Source organism: Camellia sinensis, chromosome 6 (assembly GCF_055761805.1).
Source record: "Camellia sinensis isolate YWXY chromosome 6, ASM5576180v1, whole genome shotgun sequence".
Taxonomy (NCBI): Eukaryota; Viridiplantae; Streptophyta; class Magnoliopsida; order Ericales; family Theaceae; genus Camellia; species Camellia sinensis.
In genome coordinates, this window is record NC_138966.1 from 148,474,314 (window position 1) to 148,500,363 (window position 26,050).

General features: G+C 34.7%; 2 protein-coding genes and 1 long non-coding RNA gene across 4 annotated transcripts; all 3 read left to right on the forward strand.

Annotated features, from left to right (window-relative positions):
* Positions 1 to 7,923: 7,923 nt before the first annotated feature.
* LOC145792425 (beta-galactosidase 6-like) lies at positions 7,924 to 8,763 on the forward strand. The gene is made up of 4 exons (XM_082873136.1): positions 7,924 to 8,109; positions 8,218 to 8,312; positions 8,395 to 8,479; positions 8,673 to 8,763. Exons 1-3 carry the CDS (start codon positions 7,924 to 7,926, stop codon positions 8,459 to 8,461), a joined length of 348 nt encoding a protein of 115 aa, XP_082729262.1. The 3' UTR covers positions 8,462 to 8,479; positions 8,673 to 8,763.
* Positions 8,764 to 10,088: 1,325 nt separating this feature from the next.
* On the forward strand, positions 10,089 to 11,405 carry LOC145792962 (uncharacterized). Of its 2 annotated transcripts, none has more exons than XR_014333295.1 (3): positions 10,089 to 10,693; positions 10,780 to 10,832; positions 10,927 to 11,405. It is a non-coding gene; the product is annotated as an uncharacterized LOC145792962 (long non-coding RNA). The 2 variants fall into 2 exon arrangements; XR_014333296.1 differs by having other exon boundaries at positions 10,089 to 10,260.
* Positions 11,406 to 15,467: 4,062 nt separating this feature from the next.
* On the forward strand, positions 15,468 to 25,513 carry LOC114319973 (phosphoribosylformylglycinamidine synthase). The gene is made up of 7 exons (XM_028267057.2): positions 15,468 to 16,387; positions 20,545 to 20,600; positions 21,242 to 21,351; positions 21,454 to 21,613; positions 23,447 to 23,539; positions 24,697 to 24,828; positions 25,251 to 25,513. Exons 1-7 carry the CDS (start codon positions 15,595 to 15,597, stop codon positions 25,302 to 25,304), a joined length of 1,398 nt encoding a protein of 465 aa, XP_028122858.2. The 5' UTR covers positions 15,468 to 15,594; the 3' UTR covers positions 25,305 to 25,513.
* Positions 25,514 to 26,050: the final 537 nt, after the last annotated feature.

A 26,050-nucleotide genomic window follows, 5' to 3' on the forward strand; every position in this document is an offset into this window, starting at 1 on the left:
AGTGGACTTTGAGTCCTTTATATCTGATATCCAATTTGCGTCACTATAGCCTTCTAGCACTTCTGAATATCGAGTATAATACAACCCATAATCCCAAGCGTAGCGTAAATACCTTAACACCCGCACAATGCCCTTCCAATGAGTAGCATCGGGATTACTTGTGTATCTACTAAGCCTGCTAACTGAGTAAGCTATATCCGGCCTAGTATAACTCATCAGATACATCAAATTTCCAATTACCAGAGAATATTCTAACCGAGAGACACTCTCTTTATTATTCTTGGTAAAATGTAGACTTAAGTCTATAGGTGTCGGTGACACACTTGCATCTGATCTACTAAACTTCTTAAGTATCTTATCAACATAATGAGACTGAGAAAGTATAATTTCGCCAGATGTTCTGGTAATCTTAATTCCCAAAATAACATCTGTAACGCCCATATCCTTCATGTCAAACTTAGAGTTGAACAACTTTTTGGTAGTTTTGATCATTTTATCATTACTACCTATAATGGACATATCACCAACATATAGACACAAAATGACATAATCTCTGTCAGTGTCTTTGACATAAACACACTTGTCACATTCGTTGATTCTAAACTCATTTGACAACATTACGTTGTCAAACTTCTCATGCCATTGTTTTGGTACTTGCTTCAAACCATACAATGATTTGACAAGTTTACAGACTTTCTTGCTTTGCCCTGGAGCTAAAAGCCCTTCAGGTTGCTCCATATAGATTTCTTCATTCAAATCCCCATCTAAGAAAGTTGTCTTTACATCCATTTTGTGTATCTCTAGATTACGCAAAGCTGCTATTGCAATCACCATGTGAATGGACGTTATCCTAGTTACAGGTGAGTACGTATCAAAGTAATCCAGGCCTTCTCGTTGCCTGTACCCTTTGATAACGAGCCTAGCCTTATACTTATCAATTGACCCATCCACTTTCATCTTTCTTTTAAAAATCCACTTGTAGCCTAAAGGCTTATTACCTGGAGGTAAATCCACCAACTCCCAAGTATGGTTTTGTAAGATGGAGTCCATCTCAGTTTTGATCGCTTTTTTTCACAAAGGACTCTCAGGAAAAGTCACAGCTTTGTGGAAAGTCTGAGGTTCGTTCACAACCATATAAGTTAAGAAGTCTGGACCAAAAGACTTGGACATCCTAGCCCTTTTACTCCTTTTAGGCTCATTTAAACCCTCAATTTGATCATCACCTTGATCATCAAAATGATCATCATCACTAGCAGGAACCCTTATTGGGTTCGACAAGGAAAAATGTCTTTAGAAACATGCATTCATTGACTCGATGATGGTATTCTTGTGTATGCCTGAAATTTATGACTTATGTACAAGAAACCGATATGCATTACTATTATGTGCATAACCAACGAATATAATCCACGGATTTCGAGCCTATCCTAACCCATTTGGGTGTAGGTATTGCCACTTTTGCAGGACGCCCCCACATTCGTAAGAATTTATGAGAAGGCTTGATGCCTTTCCATAACTCATACGAGGTCTTGTCTACCTTCTTCTGGGGTATTTTATTCAGAATGTAATTTACGGAGAGAATTGCTTCCCTCCACGTGTTCTGTCACAATCCAAAACTTAACGACATTGCATTCATCATCTCCTTTAGTGTCTTATTCTTCCGCTCAGCAATCCCATTTGACTGCGGAGAATAAGGCGTCGTGGTTTAGTGGATAATTCCGGATTGAGCACAAATCTCAATAAACAGTGATTCATACTCACCACCACGAGCACTTCTTAAAGCCTTAATCTTGCGGCCTAATTGATTCTTAACTTTGTTCTTATAAAGAACAAATTTGTCAATAGCCTCATCTTTGCTTTTGAGCAAATAGAAATAACAATACTTCGCGCAATCATCAACAAAAGTGATGAAGTACTTATTGCCACCATGTGATTATATGAACTTTAAGTCATACACATCACTATGCATTAAGTCCAACGGCTCTGAACTTCTTTTAATAGAATGAAACGAAGATCTTGTCAACTTTGCTTCAACACAAGTTTCACACGTGTATTTTGGATTAATCTTAGAAGATGGTATGTGATCTAACTTGATTAATCTACATAAAGATTCAAAGTTCACATGTCTTAGTCTACCATGCCACAAATTGGAAGACTCAAGTAGTTAAGCAGAAGAATATGCAATTTTATTCATCTTTGGGATAATAGTCATTACATTGAGTTTGAACATACCCCCTAACATATATCCCTTACCCACATATACTTCGCTTTTGGTTAGAACGACCTTGTCAGCCTCGAAGACCATATGAAAACCATGTTTGCTGAGAAGAGACCCTGAGACAGGATTCTTACGAATGTCGGAAACATACAAGACTTCGTTCAAGGTCAACTCTTTTCCTGAGGTCAACTTCAGGACACCTTTCCTTTCCCCTCAACAATGGAGGTAGTAGAGTTCCCCATAAACAACTTCTCACTATTTGTAACTGGCTTGAAAGTTGTAAACAAATTCTTCTCGGAGCAAATGTGGCGTGTAGCCCCAGTATCAATCCACCATTATTTTGGGTTTGAATCCACCAAATTCACCTCAGAGACAATGACAGACAAGTGCATATCATCCTCATCATGGGAGTGTTCTTGCATATCTTCCATGTGAGCACGAGGTTTGGTCTTGTATGACTTCTTCTGCTTGCGGCAGTCACTAGCCCGATGCCCTTCGCTACCACAGTTGTAGCACTTCCTTAAGAACCGATAACCAGGTTCGTGCAGCTTGTATGACGGCTTGTTCACAAGGGGCTTTTTCCTCACCCCAGAAGATCTGCCATGCTCAATGACATTGCCCTTCACTGAGGAGGTACTCCCTCATTTCTTTCTATTATTCTCCTTAATTCAGAGTTGGACAATTAGGTCTTCAACTAGCATTTCCTTGCGCTTGTGCTTCAAGTAGTTCTTGAAGTTATTCCAACAATTAGGAGGTTTCTCAATGATCACAGCAACTTGGAATGACTTGTTCAAAGGCATTCCCTTAGCATGAATTTTTGAATCTACCATTTTAAAATCCAAGAACAGGCCAACCACAAATTTCTTTGTCCTGGCGTCTTCAGTCCTGTACTTTTTGTCCAGAGATTCCCATAACTATTTTGCTGAGCTCTTGGCACAAAACACACTGTAGAGTGAGTCTGCCAAGCTGTTAAACACATAGTTTTGGCAAAGATAGTCTGTCTGTTTCCATGTGTCAAGTGCCATGACTTTCTACCTGTCTGGCTCATTCTCTGCCATGGCTGGAGGATCCTTGCTCAAAACCTTTGCAAGGTTTAGCATGATCAAGTAGAACAGCATCTTTTGCTACCATCTCTTAAAGTTCACCCCAACAAATTTCTCTAGGTGCTTATGGTGACTAAGCAGTCCTTCCGGAACAGTCGGAGTAACACCAGGGTTGACCATAGAGGTCATAGTTAGGGTTGGCAAGTCAGTTATCCTGGGGTTCAGTTCTCTACGAACATTAGCAATAGCAATATCATTAGTGACAATTGCCATTTCTAAAAAATACAACAGAATATTACTTTCTGTGTTTTCAAAAATTAAACTTAATCCTTAGAAAATCCTACATCTGGAAATTTAATTCAAAAACTAGCCTTACTACTTAACCTAGAACCGAACATGGTCAAAAATGTTCCCAGGAAGACTGGAGGGGTCATATCGGTCCCATTTAAAACCCAGTTAGCCTTTTGACAAAACTTTCAAAAGCATGTTGACTCCTAATCAGTGATAAACAATTTTAAGAATTAAATTTTCCAAGGGATGAATTAGGTTAAAACAAACTACTTCCCAACTTACAAGCAATTAGAATAAAATTGCTAACAATTACAAGCAATATAAAAATTGCTACAACAATACAAGCATATAAAAACCTTTAATATGCCAAGCAAATAACATTGCTTAAAAATTGGCAAGTAACCACTACTAAACCTCAAGCAAACCCTGTACATTTTTCAATACACAGACACCAAACTAAAATTGTGGCCAAGGTTTATTCTAACATAGAGAAACATGTTATTTATAAAAATAGACCAAAGCAAAACTAATTATGAAAACAGAGGGCTTATCTATTTTCTACAAACCAATAGTAAGCCTATTTATATAATTAATACACAACTGTGCAAATGTTAATGTAACATCTAGTAACCCCAGAAAGAAAAAAACAATGGACTAATTTTTCAAAAATTACAGATACTGAAAATATGCAAAGTAAGTACATAAAAATATTTTCTATTTGTTTTCAGTACAAACCGTGGGTACATCAACTTATGTAGTAGAATAAATTTGACTTTCAAGCAAGAATAACATGGCAGCATGTACAATCAAGAATACGTTTGGCACACCAAATATATGAATTGAAAGAAATTGAAACACACTGACAATAACACATCAACGAGTATAAATATTAATTATGATTAAACTGGGTGCATTTATCATGTGAATCTATTTGGCCACTTTCATGGGAAAATACATAAAGGCTGGAGAGGAGGAGCTTCCAGCCTTTATGACTAGTCACTAATGCACCATTAACCTTTGCAATATTGCAGGAGTTACAAACATATTATACACACTAATCCCACCACCTCTTTCATGGAGCTAACTTCATGAGGTAATTTCTCATTCAATTCTCAATTGTTTTTTGCCATTCTTTTTGTGATGTAAAGATTTCATTGCAAAGTATCTAAACTCACTTACACCCAACACAATAGATGATTAGGGTCACTTTAATATTTAATTAAAATCATTAAAAACCCATTTTTTCACTACAAGAAAAGTGGGTATATGAGACGGGACTATTTGCGACGGCACACTTGCCGTCTCAAAAAGTCACTTTTTGCGACGGCAGAAAATGCCGTCTCAAAAAAGCAGAGTATTTGCGACGGCACCATTTGCCGTCTCAAAAAAGCAGAGCATTTGCGACGGTTGTGCCGTCTCAAAAAATAAGAGCATTTGCGACGGTATTTTCTGCCGTCGCAAATACTCTACTTTTTTGAGACGGCAAATTTGTGCCGTCGCAAATGCTCTTCTTTTTTGAGACGGCATTTGGTGCCGTCGCAAATACTCTGCTTTTTTGAGATGGCATTTGGTGCCGTCGCAAAAAGTGACTTTCGTGTTTTTTGTTAATTTTTAGTGAATATTTTTAAAATTTTGAATATTTTTTTTAGATGCACCTTAGATGTATCTAAAAAAAAAAATTATGAAAAAATATTTTTAAAAATTAATAAATACATAAAAATACAAAAAAAAAATGTATTGAATTATTGTATTTTTGGTATTTAGTGAATTTTTAAAAGATTTTTTTTACAATTTTTAAAATTTTTAGGTGTATTTATGTTAGGTGTGTCTAAAAATTAAAAAAAATTACTTAAAATATTAAAAAAATTCAGTAAAAATAATATAACACGGAAACACAAGAAAGTATAATTTTCTCAAAAGAGTTTTTGGAAAACTCTAACCTAGCATAGTGATTGTTGTTTTGAGACAGCTTCATATATATACAGTCACAAAATGGTTTGAATAAATTCTAGTACTTTTTTCTGTCGCAAAAAAAATTTAAAAAAACAATGTCTTCTTACTCTTTTGATATAACATTTCTCTTTTCATTCATTTTTTCATCTTCATGTCTCTCTGTCTCTATCTCTCTCTCTTCTCTTTATCTCTTTCACTCATCACTCTTCTTTCTCTGTCTGTTTGTTTCTTTCTCTCATTTTCTCTCTGTGTCTCTCGCCTATCTCTCTCATCTGTTTTCTCTTTCTATCTTTCTCGTCCATTTCTCTTCTCTCTCTGTCTTTCTCTTTTTCTGTGTCTCTCTCTCGCTCATCTCTTTTCGCTCTATTTCTCTCTATTTTTGTCTATCTCTCGCTCATCTGTTGTTTCTCTCTCTTTTTCTATCTTTCCCTCTATCTCTATCTCTCTCTCTCTATCTCTTTTTCTGTCTATCTCTCTCTCCTTGTCTCTCTCTCACTCGTCACTCTTCTCTCTCTCTCTACTTGTCTATTTGTCTATTTCTCCCTCACTATGTTTGCCTTGCTCACTCTCTTACTCCCATCTTCTCTATTTATCGAGCTCCTTCTCGATTTATCGATCTACTATAAACGACGTCGTCTTACTCTTTTGAACATTTCTCTTTTCACCCATTTTTTCCTCTTTCTATCTCTCTGTCTCTATCTCTCTTCTCTTTTCCTCTCTTACTCATCACTCTTCTCTATCTGTCTGTCTCTCCATTTCTCTATGTGTCTCTGTCTCTCTTCTCTGTCTCTCTCTTACTCATCACTCTTCTCTATCTGTTCGTCTCTCTCTTTCTCTCTGTGTCTTTGTCTCTCTTCTCTTTCTCTCTCTTACTCATCACTCTTCTCTGTCTGTCTGTCTGTCTGTCTCTCTTTTTCTCTGTGTCTCTCGTCCATCTCTCTTCTCTTTATCTCTTTCATCTATCTTCTCTCTCTGTCTCTCTTCTCTCTCTATTTTTTTTCTCTCTCGCTCATCTCTTTCTGTCTCTCTCTCGTTTATCTCTTTTCGCTATATTTTTTTTTTCTCTTTCTGTCTCTCTATTTGTTTATATCTTTTCACCAATTTTTTCATCTTTTTCTCTCTATTTTCTTTCTCTCTCTCATTCATCACTCTCCTCTCTCTGTCTGTCTATTTGTCTCTCTCTCTCTCTCTTTCTGTGTCTTTTATTCATCTATCTCTTCTCTCATCTCTTTTCTCTCTCTCTCTCTGTGTGTGCCTCTCACTCATCTTTCTCTCTCACCACTCATCTCCTCTACCACCTTCACCACTACTGCAAACGCCATTTCACTACCACCACTACTACCACGGTCGCCATTTCACCTCTACGACTACCATTACTACTACCATCGCCACCACTTCACTACCACCACTATATCTCTCTCTATATCTCTTTCTCTCTTTGTCTCTCTCTCACTTATCACTCTTCTCTCTCTCTCTTTCTCTCTCTATGTCTGTTTGTCTGTCTTTCGCTCTTCTCTCTCTCTCTTTCTCTCTATGTGTCTGTCTGTCTGCTTGTCTCTCTCTCCCATTGTGTTCACCTTGCTCACTCTCTCCCTCATCTCTTCTCTATTTACCGAGCTCTCTACTACAAGAAAATGCACTTTTAGCGACCACTTTGTCTCTCTCTCACTCATCACTTTGTCTCTGTCTATCTGCCTGTCTCTCTCTCTCTCTCTATCTCTCTTCTCTATCTGTCTCTCACCACCCATCTTCTCTACCACATTCACCACTACTGCAAATGCCATTCCATTATTACCACTACTACCACTGCAAATGCCACATTGACCACAAAAAATTAACTTTATTTGAATGGAAAATATTATCCCTACTTCTACCAAATAAAAAAATAATAATAATTTTTTATTCATTAAAATAAATATGAAACAAATAAATTTTCAACCTTACTAAATGAAAAAATAAAAATAAAAATTCATTAACTATAAAAAAATTATTTTAATAAAAAATAATTTTTTTTAACAATGACATCCTCTGTTGCAAAAAAAAAAAAAAAATCATTTTATTATTTAAATATTTATTTGTAATGAAAATAAAAATAAAAAAATCCAAAAAAAATTCCACCCCCCTCTTTTCATTCCCGTCCGGTTCCCCCCCTCCCTCTTTCCATTCCCGCTCCCCCCCTCCCCAAAACCCAAAATCCCCAATCTGTTTCTTGTTTTCCATTCCCGCTCCCCCCTCCCCCTCCCCCCAAAATCCCCAATCTGTTCAACCAAATCCCCAATCGGGTTCTCCCCCCCCCCCCAAAACCCCAACCTCTTCAACCAAAATCCCCCCCGAAAAACCCAAAATCCCAATCTCTCCTTCCGTTTATCTCTCTACCCATTTGTCTCTCTAGGTTTTAGGGTTTTGAGTGTGAGAGAGATGGGGCAACAGTCTTTGATCTACAGCTTCGTGGCTAAAGGAATCGAGAACGAGTACCAAACTATAGAAGGGGCCTTTCATGAGAAAGGGCCGGCTTACGTTCGTTGGGCAGCACAAATGGCTGTGGGACTTCAAACTGGAGTGCCATGGACTATGTGCAAGCAAATTGATGCTCCTGATCCCGTGGTTAGTTCTCTTTACCTGGAACATATATTATTGATATAGATCAAGATGTGGTAAGATCATAAATGTTATTTCAGATCGGATTAATGGATTTTTTTTTTCAATTTGCAGATCAATACATGCAATGGGATGAGATGTGGAGAAACATTTGTGGGACCAAACTCACCAAACAAGCCATCAATCTGGACTGAGAATTGGACAACTCAGTATGTGCCTACTAAAACTTCTAAATGTTCACTTCTAAATTTTACTTCATTTAATGGAATCATTTTTTATTTTTTCCCCTAGTATCATGGAGGAACAAATTTTGGAAGAACAGCCTCAGATTATATACCAACAAGTTATTATGATCTAGCTCCTCTTGATGAATACGGTATGTTATCAAATATTTGACTTACCCTGGTATTATAGTTTGTAAGCAAAAATTGATGTCAATATTGAATAATTCAGGCCTAATTAGGCATCCAAAATGGGGTCATCTCAAAGAGTTACATGCTGCAATAAAGCTATGTTCAGAGACTTTACTTACTGGATCACTAACCACATTTTTTGAAATTGTTTGACAGAGTTTAGCATCTTACCTGACTGCAAGACCGTAGCCTTCAACACTGCCAAGGCAAGTTCTGAAATTGTTTGATAGAGTTTATCATTTTCCACTACTCCTATATTTTTAATTTTATTCATTAGTATAATGTACAGAATATAGTTAAAAGGTTCAAACAAAAAATGGTAGTTCATTGTTTAATTATAAGTTCCAGATTAAGATATTTCAATGAAGCTATGTTAATGTCTTGTTTGTATAAAAAAAATTTCTTGTTTTTAATGTGAAAGCAGTCACCAGTGTACATGATGAGAAAGATTGGAAGAGTCCACTGTGCTACATTAGAATTCTTCTTGGCCTTTAATTTGTTAACTTTCTAGTGGACAAGCAATGGAGATGCTGAAGGGTTAAGATTGGATCGCAAGATTCTTCAATCCATTTTGGGGCATTTTAGGGGCATTGATAAAGCGGTGCCTGGTATGCATTTGTGACTTCTTGTCTTTTATTCTTCTCCGCTTTCATCATATTGTGAATGTTGTAAAATAGCCATTGAGAAATTTTGTCCTGTCTAGCTATCAAAAGTGATTATTTTTTGAAAGCAAAGTTTTGTATTTAGCTCTTTGTAATTTTTTCTTTGCCTGTTGGAGAGATGCAACTGAGTGAGTAGAGGATATACAGATTTTTCAGTTTCATGATATTTGATTAATTGGAATTGAATTTTGTTGATATATTATTATTATTATTTTTTTTTCTGCAAGCTGTGGTTTCACAGATTTTCAATTATATGGCAGCATTGATTAGTCAATATACATGTGATCGTTTTAAGTGAATTCTTGGGAGAGAATCAAATGGCACTAGGTGCCACTGAGAATTGATTACTGTTGGCCATTACTTTTTCTTCTTTCTACCTGTGTTCTCTTCACATCTTACTGTTTATTCAAATGTTTTTTATTCAATCAAAACTGGGAAGTAAGGTAGCAGTTGATGGTAATGCTTGCAGTTCATTATTTTTGGTTTACTGAAAATACTGAATATGTTATATGAAAACAGGAGGCGGCGGAAGGTGGAAAAGAAACATTTATAAACAAATTAAATTTTCTTTTTATAAGATTTTTTTTGAGTTGTTTGTTTACATATTTTTTCAAATGAAAAAGAAAAATATCAAACAAATTTTCATGTGTAGTTTTTAAATTTTTTTAAAATATAATTGAGGCCAGGGATTCCAAAATAAAAATTACTAAAAATTATAAACAATACCCGCATGATGTAAGTATTATTATGAAGATTTTTTGGTAATGTTCACTCTTGAGAAATGCAGATGACAATGGAACAAGTAGTTTTTAGTACCCCTGGAAGTTCAAATTCCAAGTTGTGCGATGAAACCAATACATCAACATTTATGAATGATTGCTTCTCTTGGCCTAGTCTATTTAGTCTGTTGGCATAGTCTGTTGGCATATGTCCAGTCTTGCTTCTCTTGAATTCACACACATTGGCAGACTATTGACTGTTGCTTAAGTAGGTATTTGGTGCTCTAAGGACAACAATGTTCATATTAGGAATGATTTCTGTATTCATAGGCATTTCTTTGCTGGCACCAGACGAGGCAAAAGGTATAGTTGTGGGTTATGGATATAGTTGTGGGTCATGATTTCTGTATTCATAGGCATTTCTTTCCATTAGAGCTATTAGAACTCCAATATTAGAGTTCTAAAGCATTTATATCGTCTCCCTCTCATCTTTCCTAACAACCATAGATCATAAATTATTGCACAAAAAATACAAAAAATAAAAAAAAAATTAATTTTTAGTGGACACCTTGTTTTTTTTATTTTTTCGTAAAATTTTTTTCGTTACACCTGATTAACTACCATATATAAAGTTAATTGTAATCACATATTAGTATTCTTCTCACAATTCTTTATGATGGACCCTCTACATGTGAGTTCCTACAAAATAAATTTGTGTATTCTACAATCCAAGACAGGTAGGAACCCTTTAAGTCCAACCCTTCCCACTCCCATCAGACATGAAAAAATTCCCCAGGTATATTACAATAAGAGTTTATTACACTATTTTGGACTACATTGAATTCCATTATTATTATTATTATTATTATTTTTTGTGAGCAGGGAAAGCTTTGGTTTCTCCAATTGAGAGATATGCAGTTGTTCCTGATGACAACGTAAGTGTTCTTTCCACAGTCTTCATTACTGGTGTTTAAATAGTTGGTTTCTCCAAAAGGTTATAATTTGCAACTATTATCTATTTATTTGTAGGTCAAAAGGATAAATTTTGCTGAGGGGAAGATCTGATTCTAGAAGTAAGGAATTTGGAGCTTGATTTTTGAAATAGGCTCAAAATTGAGATCTTGTTGGAAATTTTTTAATTTTTGTAATAGCATTTAAATATCCAATGTGCTGATTGGTGAATTTTAGATTTTATTTTATTATTATTTTTTTTTTAGGATTTGGGTGAATTTTATAATTTAAATATGCTTTTATGAACATGTACAGTTTAATTGTTCTTTGTAAAATATTGAATTTGATGGTCTGATCAATTTAAATTTTTATTTTTATTTTTTGTTATGATGTTTTTGTGAATAGAATGTAAATAATCAACTCTTAGAGAGAGAGACGGCACCACCGTCGGAAAAAATAGAAAATTTTAATATTTTTATTAATTTTGTTACAGGTTTTACTTTTTGCGACGACATTATACTGTCGCAAAAAATAGAAATTTTATTATTTAAAATAGAAATTTTATTATTTTTTAATATTTTTTGCGACGGCATTACTCTGTTGCAAAAAATAGAAAATTTCATATTTTTTATATTTTCTGCGACGGCACCAAACCGTCGCAAAAAGTAGTATTTTTTTTTTAAAAAAAAAGACTATTGGCGACGGTATTTTTTGCCGTCTCAAATAACATTTTTAGCGACGGTAAAATAGGGCCGTCGCAAAAAAGTCAAGAAATTTCAAACGTTATTAGCGACTGCACGGTGCCGTCGCAAAAAGGTAAAAATTGCCGTCGCAAAACATTAGCGACGGCACTTACCGTCGCAAAAACTCTTTTGCAACCCCTGCAGTTGCGACCCCCCTCTTGCCGTCGCAAAAAGTCATTTTGCCGTCGCAAAAAGTATTAGCGACGGCATTAGGAGTATTAGCGACGGTATTTTACCGTCGCAAAAAATCAATTTTTTTGTAGGGACATCATCCTCAGCAACTCATCCGACCCGCTTACTACGAAACGGGAACATCTGATGTGCCAAGCAACACAGTTTTAAATGACATAAAATTAAATAAAATAGAAGTAAATTACACAAATTTTGAGTGTATACTGAAATGAATATAATAAATTGTACAGTAATCTTTCTTGAATTTAAAAGAAATACAAGAAGTTTAACAATTTTAGCATGATTGAATTGGATTCTTTTAAGAATTTTAATTCATATAATATTTAGTTTCATTTTCATCAGTAATTCATTAGTTATATGAATGAAAAAAAATAATAAACAACTTGTTTTGGTTTCGATTTCCAAAAAACACTTTTAGAAAATTCTATTTTTTTATTTTGCGTATTTTTTTTAATTTTCAATGAATTTTTTTAACATTTTAAGCATTTTTTTTTAATTTTTAAACACACCTAACATAAATACACTTAAAAACTATAATATTTCTAAATTTTTAAAAAAAAATTCTCTAAATACCAAAAATACAAAAAAAAGTACATTTTTTGTATTTTTGTGTATTTATTAATTTTTTAAAATATTTTTTAACAAATATTTTACTATTTAGATACAGGTGCATCTAAAAACGTAAAAAAAAAAATTGCTTAAAATTTTAAAAATATTCACTAAAAACAAAAAATACGAAAAACAAAAAACCTAATTTTTAGAAAACTGAAACCAAGCACACTAAATTTTTATTTTATTATTCTGAAATGTCTATTTTTTCTTGTATTTTCACACCATCAACATTGTTTCCTTTTGCCTTACTAAGATGGAGGTTAAAGTAATTATGTCAAAACAATAGAACTTGCTATATTTTCTCTAACTTTCATGAAAACTCAATGTAATTTGCCTTAAATTCCACTACTATGATAAATTACTTGGATTTTTTAAAAACTAAGCAGTCAAACTAAACAACTCAAACTGAGCTTTGAATTTTTTAAAATTTTGTGATGACATATTTTAAAATCAACAATGTTAGGTAGTTCAAAATTTTGTGGCTCAAATGATTTTGAGTGCAAATCAGCGCAAAACGACGTCGTTTTGATAGATTTGAGCCATTTGAAGTACAAAATTTTGAGCTACCAAACATTTTCCTTTTAAAATTTGGTGTGAATTTAAAATAAAAATTTAAAAGTTCAAATTAAATTCAGATTAGATTTGAAGAAAATACCAAGCAATCCGAATAAGCTATGGCAATCTATGGAGGACGCACCATGGTCTTGGAAAAGAACTGAAAATAGCTAGGGATTGCATTTGAATGTGAAGAGGACATTCGTTTGATCAGTGAGTACTCCAGAGACTGCTCCATAGAACTAACTGTTCCATCAAAGACATCTACTATGAGGCAATCCAATCTAGTAAAGATTGTTTTTAGAAATCAATTATTTTAATTTTTTTTTTAATTTTTTACAAAAAAAAAATGTATAAAAAAAGTCAGAATAATTATATTTTTTGTAATGATATTTTAACTATTGTAGTCTATTACCAAAATAGTTATAACGCTCGCAAAACTTGGAGTTGATCAAGTGGAGCTTTTATTAATATTAACCCATGTTATTTCTTAAGACCTCATTCCTTTCTATTTATTTTTATTTCCAATTTATCTTATTATCATATTCCTAACTTCTCAATCCTAACCATAATCCTAATTGCGGCGACGTTCCTCACTAGCTCCGACTGCATTTCTCTGACCACTCTCGCTATGCACTGTCCCTCTGTAGCATTGGTCAGCACCCTCGAATCCTTTTCCAACATGTTTTCTACTTGCAGATGCCATCATCGTACTACTAATTAAAGGGCCTTTTGAGTCAGTTTTTTTGAGTCGGCAGATTTTGTCGTCGCAAAAGCTAATCTTTTTGCGATGGCATGGAGTTACCGACGCAAATACCAAATTTTAGCGTCGGCACATTAATATTTTATATAATTACTTGAGTTGGTTGAATTTATTGACGCAAAAGATAGTCCTTTTGCGTCGGTAAACTCGTGCCGATGCAAAAAATTAGACCTTTTTGTATTGGCAACTGATGCCGTAGCAATAAAAATATTTTTATACTCAAGATATATATATTTACTTGATTATATGTAATAAATATATTTGTTTATACATATACTTTTATATTAATATTGAGTGTGTATATACTATAAATAATATATATCTCATTTAAAATTAAAAAGAGGTATTGTGGTGAAGTGGACTAAGCGTGATAAGTTGTGTTTAAGTTACCTAGATGAAGTGGGTTTGAATCTCAAGAGCCTCAATGAGGAAACCATGGGTTAGATTTTTTAAAACATTTAAGTACTTTTTGCGTTGTCAGTTTACTGTCTCAAAAAATTCAAACTTTTTGCGACCTTACCATTTTCGTCTCTTGAGTTGCCGTCACAGTGCCGTTGCAAAAAATTTTTGCGTCGGCAAATATGCTAATTGCAATGGCATGCTGTCGGCTCAAAAACTCTTTTTTTTAGTAGTGTCGTGACCTTTACCTTCGCCTTTTCTCTTCTTTTTATTTATTTATTTTTTCTCTTATTATTTTTCTTATTTGCGATCTGTAAATCCTTAATCTAGGTTTTTCGTGGCACAGAAGAAGAAGAAGAGAAAAAGGAGATGGGAAACGACGACAAGATAAGAAGAAGAAGAATGAGGAGTAAAGGAAGCGTGGTGGTGGTAATAGCAATGACAAAAGAAGAAGAAGGAAAAAACAAATTTAGAAGGAATGAGAGGCTATCAAAAAGGAAAAGAGTGCTTGGACGATTGCCAGAGGAGGAGGAGGAGGAGGAGGAGGGTCACCTGAGGAGAAGAAGAGATCAGTAGAATCGTTGAAGGTGGGGGCGGGAGCTTTCAAAGTTAGGTGCAGTGCAGTGGTGTGGTTGAAAATGATAAAAATGAAATTATAGTGCGTGTTCAAAACAAAAAATGATATGAAAACAATTTTGGGGCAAGGGGTTAAAAAAAAAAGAAGGGGACTCTTAAGAACTGGGGCTAAGAAAAACAAAATTCCAAAAATCATGACTTCAAATTATGTATAAATATGTAAAAATATTAAATATCATAGCGCTATGTTTATATGAGTGAAAAATATTTTTTATAATTTTTTTTAAAAAAGATATTTTTTGGAAAAAATATTTTTTTTATGTTTGGTGGTGGTGGAACGAAAGTAGAGGTCTAAGGTGGTGGAGAGATGACGATGATAACTGTAACGGTGATTATGGTGATATAATGACATTAATAAATTTTTAATTCGGAAAATATTTTTAATTTTTTAAAAATAAAAAATATTTTTTATAAATAAACTTATTTTATGTTGATTATAAAAATATTTTTTATTAGCTTTTATTTTTGCATTAGTCATATAAAATATTTTCGATTCAAATAGTCGGAACGTAAATATATACATTAACTAATCGAATCGACTTTATTAGTAAATTAATTTATACCTCAAACGGTAATATTATATGTATTAATTAATGTATCAATTAATATTATAATATTATTATCAATTCTATTTATTATATAAATTATAAATATCTAAATTTTTTAAAATAATACTACATTATCTGGTAATACATCAGTTAATAATACATATATGTATTATTCATACCTCAAAATTCAGTATAGAAGTGATTAGTATTATAAAATTTTAAATGATTTTCATCCTTGACCCCAAAAACCACGCCTGGATTCACCACAATTGGACCAGTGTAATCTGCACTAGTAGTGATGAACTACTACTCTTTCAATTCACCACTATTCTCTTCCTCTTCTCCTTCTTCATCTCCCACACTTCCACCCTCAAATCCCCCCAAATGGCGAATCACTTGTTATCCCATAATCTCCACCGTCTCTTCTTCCCTCCGCCGCCACCACCGCCGTCGCCGCCGCCGCAGCAGCCCCGAAACCCCCACAAAACCCAAACCCTCGCCGCCGTCCGATGATCAGAATCTCCAAATGGTAATCGACATCGAACACTTGTCGAACAAAGCCTCACTGTCCCTAAAAAGGCTATTGAGTTCATCCCAATTGAGGTTCAATCAATTCGTTCAATCGGGTAATGAAGCTCTCGGTGATTTGCAGACTTTGATCACCTTCGATCCCAATCGGAGGGTTATTGTTTCTTGTCGTCAGTCCACGCTTCATTTTATTGGCAATTTGCTTCTCTGGAGCTGTGTAATTGTATTTGGTTTTAGGGTTTTGGTGAAATTAGGGTTAGGGTTTTGGGGTCGATTAGGGTTTGGTAATAGCAGTGGGGTGATAATGAGGAGAGACCGTAGTCTTGGGGGTAGAGAAGTAGTTGTTGCAAGAAAAACGGACACACATAGTGATCGTAACTTTAGGGTTCTGGAAAATCCTCTATCGGAGACTGCGGTGAGAGCTTCGGAGGTAATGCCGAAGAATTGGGTTCGGAGGGCGAAGGAGAAGAAGTTGCCGAGTTGGTGGCCGGTTTTGCTTCCCCCTCCTGTTTTGAATGATGACAAGCAGGAGTATCAGAGAATGGCTCACAGATTAATTCGAGGTTGGTTATGCTGAAAATTTCATTTTTTAAAGTTTTTTTAGCCAACAATCTGCGATTCGTTTACTAATTTACTGAAATTTAGCGAGATCTGAATGTGTTTTGTGCAATCTTTTATGTAACAATTGTATAACCTAGAAATGAGGCTTAAAAAATTCAATATATATAGCCTTGGTTGGATGTGGGTTGGTTTTTTTTTTTTTTTTTTTTTTTTTTTTTTTTTTTTTTTTGGCTATTTTAGCATGGGGCTAAAAGTCTCGTTTGGGATGATTTTTTTTTTTTTTTGGTTTTTTTTTGACTTTTGTGGAAGAGAAAATGAAATAATTATGATTTGGACGTGACATTTTATCTTATTGACCTTCTAGCTTATTTTGTTTTTTTTTTTTTTTTTGTCTTTTTTTGAGTAAAATAGTCCTAAAACAACATGCCAAACATAGCCATAATTGTACTTTGTAAGAGTGTTCTACCTAAGGTTGCACATACGAGTCATGAAATTGTTTATTGATTTTGGTTCCATCTGGATAACAGATTAGATCTGGGATTCCATCTCCTGGTTCTTTGGTGAGCATTTGTGTTTGAATCGACCCTTCTGAACTGTTTGGCTACACAATTTTGTGTATAACCTTACTAACTTTTAGTTGTTATCCCAACTTTATGGTTGACATTTCAACCAAATAAAATGTGGTATCAATCTTATATTTATAGCTAGTATCATATATATCGTGTAAACTTATTATTTTTATTTGTAATTTTCTAGGTTAGCACTTGAACAAAATTGGAATTTGGTATGGAAACAAGGAGGGGCTAGGTTAATTGGAGTTGTGTGACCTTCTGCTAGGTAGGCATCAATTTTTTGATTGTTAAGGGAATGGATTGCCTTTTTGTTGAGGAGGGTAAGCTCTTAACATAGGTGTTTAACATAACACAAACCATTTTCTTGCTACTGCTATATTTATCGGTGGTGCTATATGTATCAATTAGTGGACCAACTAGTGTATCAACTAGTATTATGAAATTATATTGACCCCATCCACTATACAAATTACAAATACTCAAAACCTTTAAAATCATGCCACATTATCTGTTAGTAGACTAATTGGTACACTAATTGGTGCATATAGTATTATTCAATTTATTTATTGTATTTATCTATTTTTTGGGCTTTAGAATTAAGTTTTAGCTAGGTAGGTTCCCTTTTTGGAATTTTTGGAGGGAGGGAGAGGAGAGGATTTGTTGGTCGTTTGAAGGAATTGGGATAAGTTGAAGAGTACACCATCCGTTCCAAAATATTAGTCCATTTTAAAAAATGAAGCACTAAAATAATACAAATTTCCTATTTTGCATTTCTTTTAAATTCATTAATAACACAAAAATTACAATTATAACAATTGATATTCTCAAAAAAATATACTATTAAAGGGTAATTTTGAAAAATTAATATTTTTAAAGTGCAATAATTGTACTACAAAAAAAAAAGTTAGATTCTCCAAAAAAGACTATTATTTTAGGACGAAGGGAGTACTTTTTTGAGTATTTTATTCTTGTTGGGGTGGAGGAGTGATGCATCGCCCCCTATGATGCACGGACACGGATACAGACACGGGCAAAGGACACGACACGGATGTGCGGATACGCAAATTTTCAAAAAATGGGGACACGACACGTTGATGACATGTTTAATATATATAATTTTATTTATTTATTATTATGTCTAAAATTAAAAAATAAAAATCATTGGTTCCTATACAATTACAATAATAATAAAATTAATAAACACATTTCCTAAATTTATTTTTTTAAAATAAAAATAATTTATTCTATGAATTTTAGGTTTAACAAAAATAAGGATTAAAAAAAAGAAAAAAGAAAAAAAAGAGAGGAGCAGAGAGGGAGAGAGAGAGAGACGAAATCAAGAAATAAAAGGAAGGGAGAGAAACGGAAAAAAAAAGAGAGAGAAGTGAAAAAGGGGGGTGAAATAAAAAAAAAGAAAAAACAAAAGAGGCAAGGGAGAAAGACAAAACAGAAAAGGGAAGGAAGAGACGAAACAAAAAAAGGGAGGAGATGAAGAAGAGAACGAAGAGAAGAACCATAGAAGACGAAGAGAAGAAAAGTATAGAGAAGATGAAAAGATGAAGCAGAACTTTGAAGACGAAGAAGGACGGAGAAGACGAAGAAGAATACCTCAGGCTACGTTACACGGACTCTTCGTTTTTTGGGAGGTACCTGTGTCAACACGACACGATACGGGTACGGGTGCGGGATACGGCTCTGTACAAATGGATACGGGAGAAGTAACGAAAGCTAAGAGAGTAAGGAGAGAACCTGTCGCCGACTTCGAAAGGGCAAGACATCGATCCCTCTGTCACCGACTTCGATCCCTCTGTCACCGACTTCGATCCCCCTGCTCGCGTCATTCGTCTTCGTCTTCGTCTTCGAAAGGGCCGACTTCGTCTTCGTTCAAGTCTTCGACGAGCACGACTGTAACCCCCTCTCTTTCTCTGTCACGTCTCTCTCTCGCTCGCTCCCTTTCTCTTCTATTCCAGATCTGCCTTTCTCTTCTAATCTAGATCTGCCTTTTGATTTGCGCTTTGATCTGCCCCTCTCTCTCTCTCTCTCTCTCTCTTATTCTTTATTTATTATATTTCATCTTTTTATTTTATTCTTTTTATAAAATTATTTTTTTTAAAACAATTGGGCTGAAAGTTAAGTAAAACTTTGGGCCTATTAAAATTTGAAAAATGCTTGGGAGCACTAATTAGTGCTCCCACTAATTAGGTGGCAGTGGGTCCCGCCATTAATGATGTGATGTTTTGGTCTTGGAATTGTATTTTTTTTATTTATTTTTATTTTTTTAATGCATTAGTGCTATTAGTGGTGATGTTTTTAGTGGGATGAATCATTATTGTTAAAATTTTGGTCAACAAAGGCTGTTATGTAGTTAATTTATATGTTTGGTTCATAAATTATATATAAAAAAATTATTGGATCAACTTTCAACTCATGTTTATAAAAAATATATATTTAAGAAATAATTATTTGACGTACCTCCGTATCCGTTTCCAAATTTGGATCCGTATCCACGTATCCTTCATTTTTAATTTTGAAGTGTCTGACCCTTAGATACGCACCAGCACCCGATACCCGCACCCGTGTCCGTGTAACATAGACCTCAGGTTAGGGCTTCTTCGATTGATCTCTTTTGAACAGGTTAGGGCTTCTTCCTTCAATCTCTCTCTCTCTCTCTCTCCTCCCCAACAGGTTAGGGTTCTTCGATCCACCTCGCGCTTGTCCAAACAGTGTCATCGCGTGTCCAATTGGAAAAATTCAAAAAAAAAAAAAAAGGACACGCTAGAGAGAGTGTCGCAAACGTGTCCGTATCCGACACTCGTACGCAGGCCCTGGGGACGTGTCGGTGCTTCATAGATCACCCCCCCAGAAGCCTTTTAAATTTATGAATGATTTAAATATTTATGTTTCCCATGCTTTGATGGGTAGTATTTAATATTGTGTACACCACACGACTTTTGTCTCTTTGGTGCCTTTTGGTGAATATTATTTAGCTGATCCAAATTCAACAAGCACAATAGCAATTATCATTACGTCATTATAATTGTAATGAGGATAGTTTTTGTTAGTAAACAGATGTTTAGTGGCCATAACAAACTTGCATATAAGCCACAAATGTGCACTCATGTATGTAATTATTGGTTTTGCACATGCATTTTGTGAATAATTAATTACCATGAGAGTGCCATATTTTGCTTTTGAAGGCCTTATCCCAATTCTGTATTTACAACACATGCCAAGGGAAGCATCCACATTTGGGTTCCACTAACAACATTTGAAACCTTGAATGACTATGTTTACTTTTAAGGGAAGAAGGTTTTTTCAGTTAGAGGGAGAAAGTTTTTTTGGTTTTTTTTATCTTGTGTGCTGCTATGTTCATCTAGATATATGTTTTCTTAAGAAGCACAATAAAATGTGCAAAATAAAGAGAGGGCTGGGTGCTAGCAAAAGAGGGAGGCATTTCATTACATGTGGTCTTATAATTGGATTTTTGTGTTTCATGTAGGTAACATTATATGTGTTTCTTAAGTTTCCTAGAATGTTATGGTCATGTATTTCTTCATCAAATCACAGCTTATCAACTTGATTTCCAGCAATCATGGACTATAGAATAAATGGAAGAGACATCTCAGAGGAAGATATATTTCAAGTGAGTGCTTCTTTGACCTATTTATATCTTTGCATATAACACCATCTAAACTGTGGAACACTGGTGTATTATTCCTTCCTTTTTCATGAGATTAGCATGAGGATTTTCTTGGGGATTTGGAAGGATGGGGATTTCTTGGTTCAGGTTTGATGGAAGTGACTTTTGTAAAAAAGATCTGATTTTCCAATATATGAACTTAGGTTAGGGGCCAAATTGGGAAATAAAAGAACTTGGGCATGCATGGCAGTTACTTTGCTTGGAAATAGAAGAGCTTGGACATGGGACCCCACTAGAGGCTAGTCAAAACTTTTTGTTAGCCACGGCCCCTGTGACCCCCATACCCTTCCACACACATACATACAGATAACTGCCATTGGCTAGTATGATTATGCATGAAAGGTGCTGATGCGCTCTTCTTGCATCATGAGCACATTTCCATTGGTTCTTTTGTAACTGTTGTAATAACCTTGGTAATAATTTTTTCACTATGCTCACAGTTTTCATTTCTGTATGGAAATCTAATTAATATATTAATATTATTGTGCAATTTATAATGGAAAATAATTTTGTTTATGATACTTTCTGCATTTGTGTTCTCTTTACTAATGCACTGCATTTTCTTTACCCTTATGGGTGAGTAGTTCCGTCGATTATGCAGGACATCTGGAGCAAGGGTGTCCTTTGATACAACCAATGCCCGGGATTCATTTTATCGTGCATCGATTGACTTTGTTTTCAACATTTGTGGCAGGTACGTCTCAGCTTGTACGATTTAAACCTTCTTGTTAATGGCTTATTAATGCTTTCCAAGTGTGTGCTTCATGTAGTTGTTACTTGATTTCATTTTTCCCAGTGTGGCAAATCCATTTACTTCTGTTTACATTGACGGCGAGGATGCCCGGCAATTCATTGCTGGGCTTGCTGATAACATTGGTCTTGAGAACACTCGTGCTGCAAGAATCGTTTCTGGAGCTGTTGCTGCTCGCACACGATCATGTTTTTTGCAGGCTTGGGTAAGTCTTTTCATTCTCTTACTTGGAAGTAGGAAAATGACATATCAACAGGGTCATGATCTTTCCACAAAGTCATTTATGGCAACTTGGCAAGGTGTTTCAGTACTGCTGGAGTTTTGAATATATATATATATATATTGTAGTTTTTGAATGCCCCAAAGTGCCTAGGTGTCTTGGGGCCCAAGTTGAAAGGACAATTGTACGCTCAAGCTTGAGCAAATTTTGGTTCATATTGTATAGAATATGCAAATTGATCAAATATTGTTTTGATTTTACAAATGGAATGTTGGGTTGGGACCATCTACCAACAATTCAATTCATTAATAATTGTGGATTGTTGAGGGTAAGAAGAGAGAGATTGTCCTCTTTATGGTTTTGTTAGTCCTAGCCCCTGCCACAGACCTTTTAGATTATCTTCCACATTATTATTAAACAACCCCTATATTAATTTCTACAATTTACTGAAAAAGAGGATTTTAGTAAGTTGTGTTTTGGAGCCAATGTTTGGAAACCTAGAATGTAAAAGAACTGGGAAGGGGACTAGGTCAAAGGTGGCTGGTTCAACCTGTTAGGTAAGCTGTAATCAAATTGGAGTGGAACCATGACATTCTAATTTGTTGTCTGAGGGAGTTTGAGGTGAAATTTGCACTGCACGAGATGAGAACAGGTAAGGGTAAGGCATTAGGACAAAATTGTATACATATTGAGACTTGGAAATGCTTAGATAAGGAGGGGTGTTCTGATTAACAATTTTTTTAAATAAGATTCTAATTAATGACTAGGAAAATGCTTGATGAGTGGAGAACAATGGAAGCAATATATTTATTAAGAAGATTAATAAAAAAGTACAGAGAGAAGATGGATTTGCATACGATTTTTATAGATTTAGAAAAGTTTATTATAGCATTATTAGGTGTTGGAGAAAAAAAAGTGTGACCAAAAAGATTAATGTGATAAACAAGATATATATGATGCAGTTGCGGCTACAATCCGATCCCTTACAAGAGAAACTAGTAAATTTCCAATCTTTGTAGGATTGTATCAAGATCAAGAGTCAACTTTGAGTCCACTCCTTTACCTATTTGCCTTAATCATGGATGAAATTACTGATTAACACATTCGGGATGATGTCCTATGGTGTATGTTGTTCGCAGATGATATCATTTTAGTGGATGAAACTAAGGAGGGAATTAATACTAAATTACAAGTCTAAAGAGAAACAATCTAGTGAAAAAGGTTTAAAATTAGTAGAAATAGAACTAAATATATGGAATATAACTTTAGTAACAATAGAAATAGAAATAACGGAGAAGTGAAGATTGAATTTCAAATAGTGAACATTTTACAAAGACCATAATGGAGAAGTGAAGATTGAATTTTAAATATAACCATTGTGTGTTGTTTCAAAGTTTACTTTGGTCCTTGCACTTCCAATTGTGATGGTTAAAATCTAACAGATTTAGTTAAATTTCAAGTCAACCCCATGAATATCCATGAACATTCTGCATGACATGCACTACTACAAAGTATAAATATATATTTTTTTTATGGATGTATCCCGGCCATACCCGTATCCTATTTTTTTAGGTTTTGTGGTTTCGGCGTACCCGTAATGTAATTGTACCAACATTCTTATCCGTGCTTCATAGACTCTAATCTATCAATAGATATTATAGATTTCACTATTTTCCAAATCTGAATATGGGATGTGTACAGGAGTGCTTGATATGACATCTCCAATTTCAATAGTTTAGAGAACATACCTACTATTTCTCTTGGTCCCTCTTGGGTTCTGTTCTAATTTCTGTGTCGTCATATTTATTGGATTTTCAGGCTTTTGAGATGCAAGGCAAACATTCTGAAGCAGTGGCGGAACTGTCAAAGATATGTCTCATTCACCAGATATTTCCTCCAGAAGAATGCTCAGTATGTGCTGTTATATATGTATATATATATATATATATAGAGAGAGAGAGAGAGAGAGAGAGAGAGAGAGAGATTGAGATTACATGTTCACAGAAAATCTTCCACCATTCTGTGGGAAGTAAAACCTGTTGTGTCCTTATTTTCCAGAAATATACCATTTTTTTTCAGTTATCTTGGGGCTATTGTAAAGCATATGCAGGGGTTCAAACCCCATTGTCTGCCAACAAATACCTACAACTGCACATAATGCCCTTGATTACTGCTCACTTTTGTTTTAGTTGCCCTTGCACCTTTTTCTTATTCCTATCTTATCCTTTATGATGTGACTCCATTTGAAAAACCTGCATATCCTACTTTGTATGTAGGAAGCATGAACACTTGTAGCATGCCGTGTCCACCTCTGACTTGTGTCAGAGATGTTCGTTCATTGGAAATGTATCTAAATGTCTCCTATTATTGGAAAAAATATCAAATTCAATGATAATTTCATTGGAAAAGTAGGACTTATTGGATATTTTTTCTTATTTATTTTTTAGATTTTGACATATTTTGGTCACGTAGGACACATGTCTATCTGTTGGACATACATAAGACACTTCTAGGGGTTAGGCACAAGCTTGAAGAAACTGAAACGGTGCCAAAGATTAATAAGAGTATGGATTTATATTTCCTAGTCCCTCCTTTAGGCTTCTTATTTTTCAATTTGTTTGTGTATATTTGAGGCTTCTATGGTTACATTCGGATCTTGGATTTGTTGGGGGAAAGAAAAGGGTATAAAATCATCATACCTATTCGTTTTTCTATGGGTAACCAAATAAAAAAAATTAGATTTTTTGACAAATGCCTAAACCTTTTTTTTTTTCCTTCTTCCCATTTTCCCACTTCAATGAAACAAAGAAATTAAAATTTTATCGTTCATTTTTCTTTTCCTTTCTTTTCTGTTTCGTTTTTCTTTCCATTCACAAATCCATTAACCAAACATGGCATAGAAGTTAGATATTAGAGATTTCTTCTCATGTTTCCAACATGAACGCAAAAAGGAAGGCATTTCTGTTCCAACATGAGATTTCTTCTCATTTTGTAGAAGGAAGGCATTTTCTGGGAATATAAACTAATGAGGTTCTGTTTTCTGTTGTGTGATAAATCTGCTTGTGCAGCCTGAGATGGAGATGGTTGCTCGTGGCCTTGAGAAGCATTTAAAAGTAGAACAAAGGAAATTTTTGATGGACACGCTTGTTGAGGTTTGTGGCAAAGGGAGCCATAGAAGTATGGCAGAAGCTCTGGGTCTGGTACTTCCAACTTATCTGTTCATAACTTTTCAACACCATCTACATGCAGGAACCCTTATGCATTGACCAAAACATTTTAGATTAACTAAATGTAGGCGTTAGGAAACATATACAATTAATAATTCTCCGACATCTATGTTATATGGCCTTTTTGTTTATTTATTATGTTTATTTGGAACATCTGTGGGTGAGCAGACATCTAAATTCCCAGTTTGGATCATTCGCTTGAATTTTGAAATTTTATACTGTAAATATTTTGATTTGGTATTCAAAATTACTTCTGACATATTTTTATATTTCCATTTTAGTATGAAATAGCTCAGTTTTTCTCCAGAATACAATTTGGCAATATGTACCACTATTACTATTACTACTACTACTACTATTATTAAATTTTTTTTCCCCACCCTATTTTCTTGCAGGTACCCTCACCTGAAGAAGGTGTTAGCAATGAGCAAGGAAACAAGGTAACATAGATAATACTGTGAGACAGTGAATTGTTTTCTATTAGCAAATGAAAATTAGCATTGCATATGCATATGAGCTGATTATTATTCATAGTTGTTATTACCCTATTAATTAATAGGCCCCAAAGGGTGTTCTTTGGCTTTATACAAATTGTAATTCCCAAATAATGAATCATCATAAAATTAATGCAAAGTCTTCCCTTTCTTGTTCTGCTCCAGCATTTTCGTCCATCTTTATTTGGATTTCATAGCATCCAAACCTCTATTTCTTATCCTGATTTGGTATCCATCAAAAAATACCCAACCCATTTAGGTTTTTCCCATCCAAACTCCATATCATAGAAACCTACACAGGATTTTGACAATTGACAATCTGATTTGTTGTCGGCACATGCTGGTTAATTGGTATTGCATGTGTTGTGGGGTGGCGGAGTTGACTTCACACCTTTTTCTTCATTGTCCAGTGGCATATCAGTTGAGTGTTGATTTTCTCATTTTTTGGTGTCACGTGGGCTCAGCAAGTGAGTGTTGAGTTAGTTGGGTAGGGTTGGGAAGAGGCATCGGAAGGCCTGGGCGCTGGCTCTATTATGTTTCATGTGGTTGATCTGGTTGGAATGTAATAGGTGGATTTTTCAAGGGGTGGTTGTGCCTATGTCTCGTTTGAAGAATAGGCTTTTTGCGGTGGTGCTACACGCACCAATTGGTATAACAATTAGTGTATTAACATATTCTATGACATTATCACTGTAAAATTA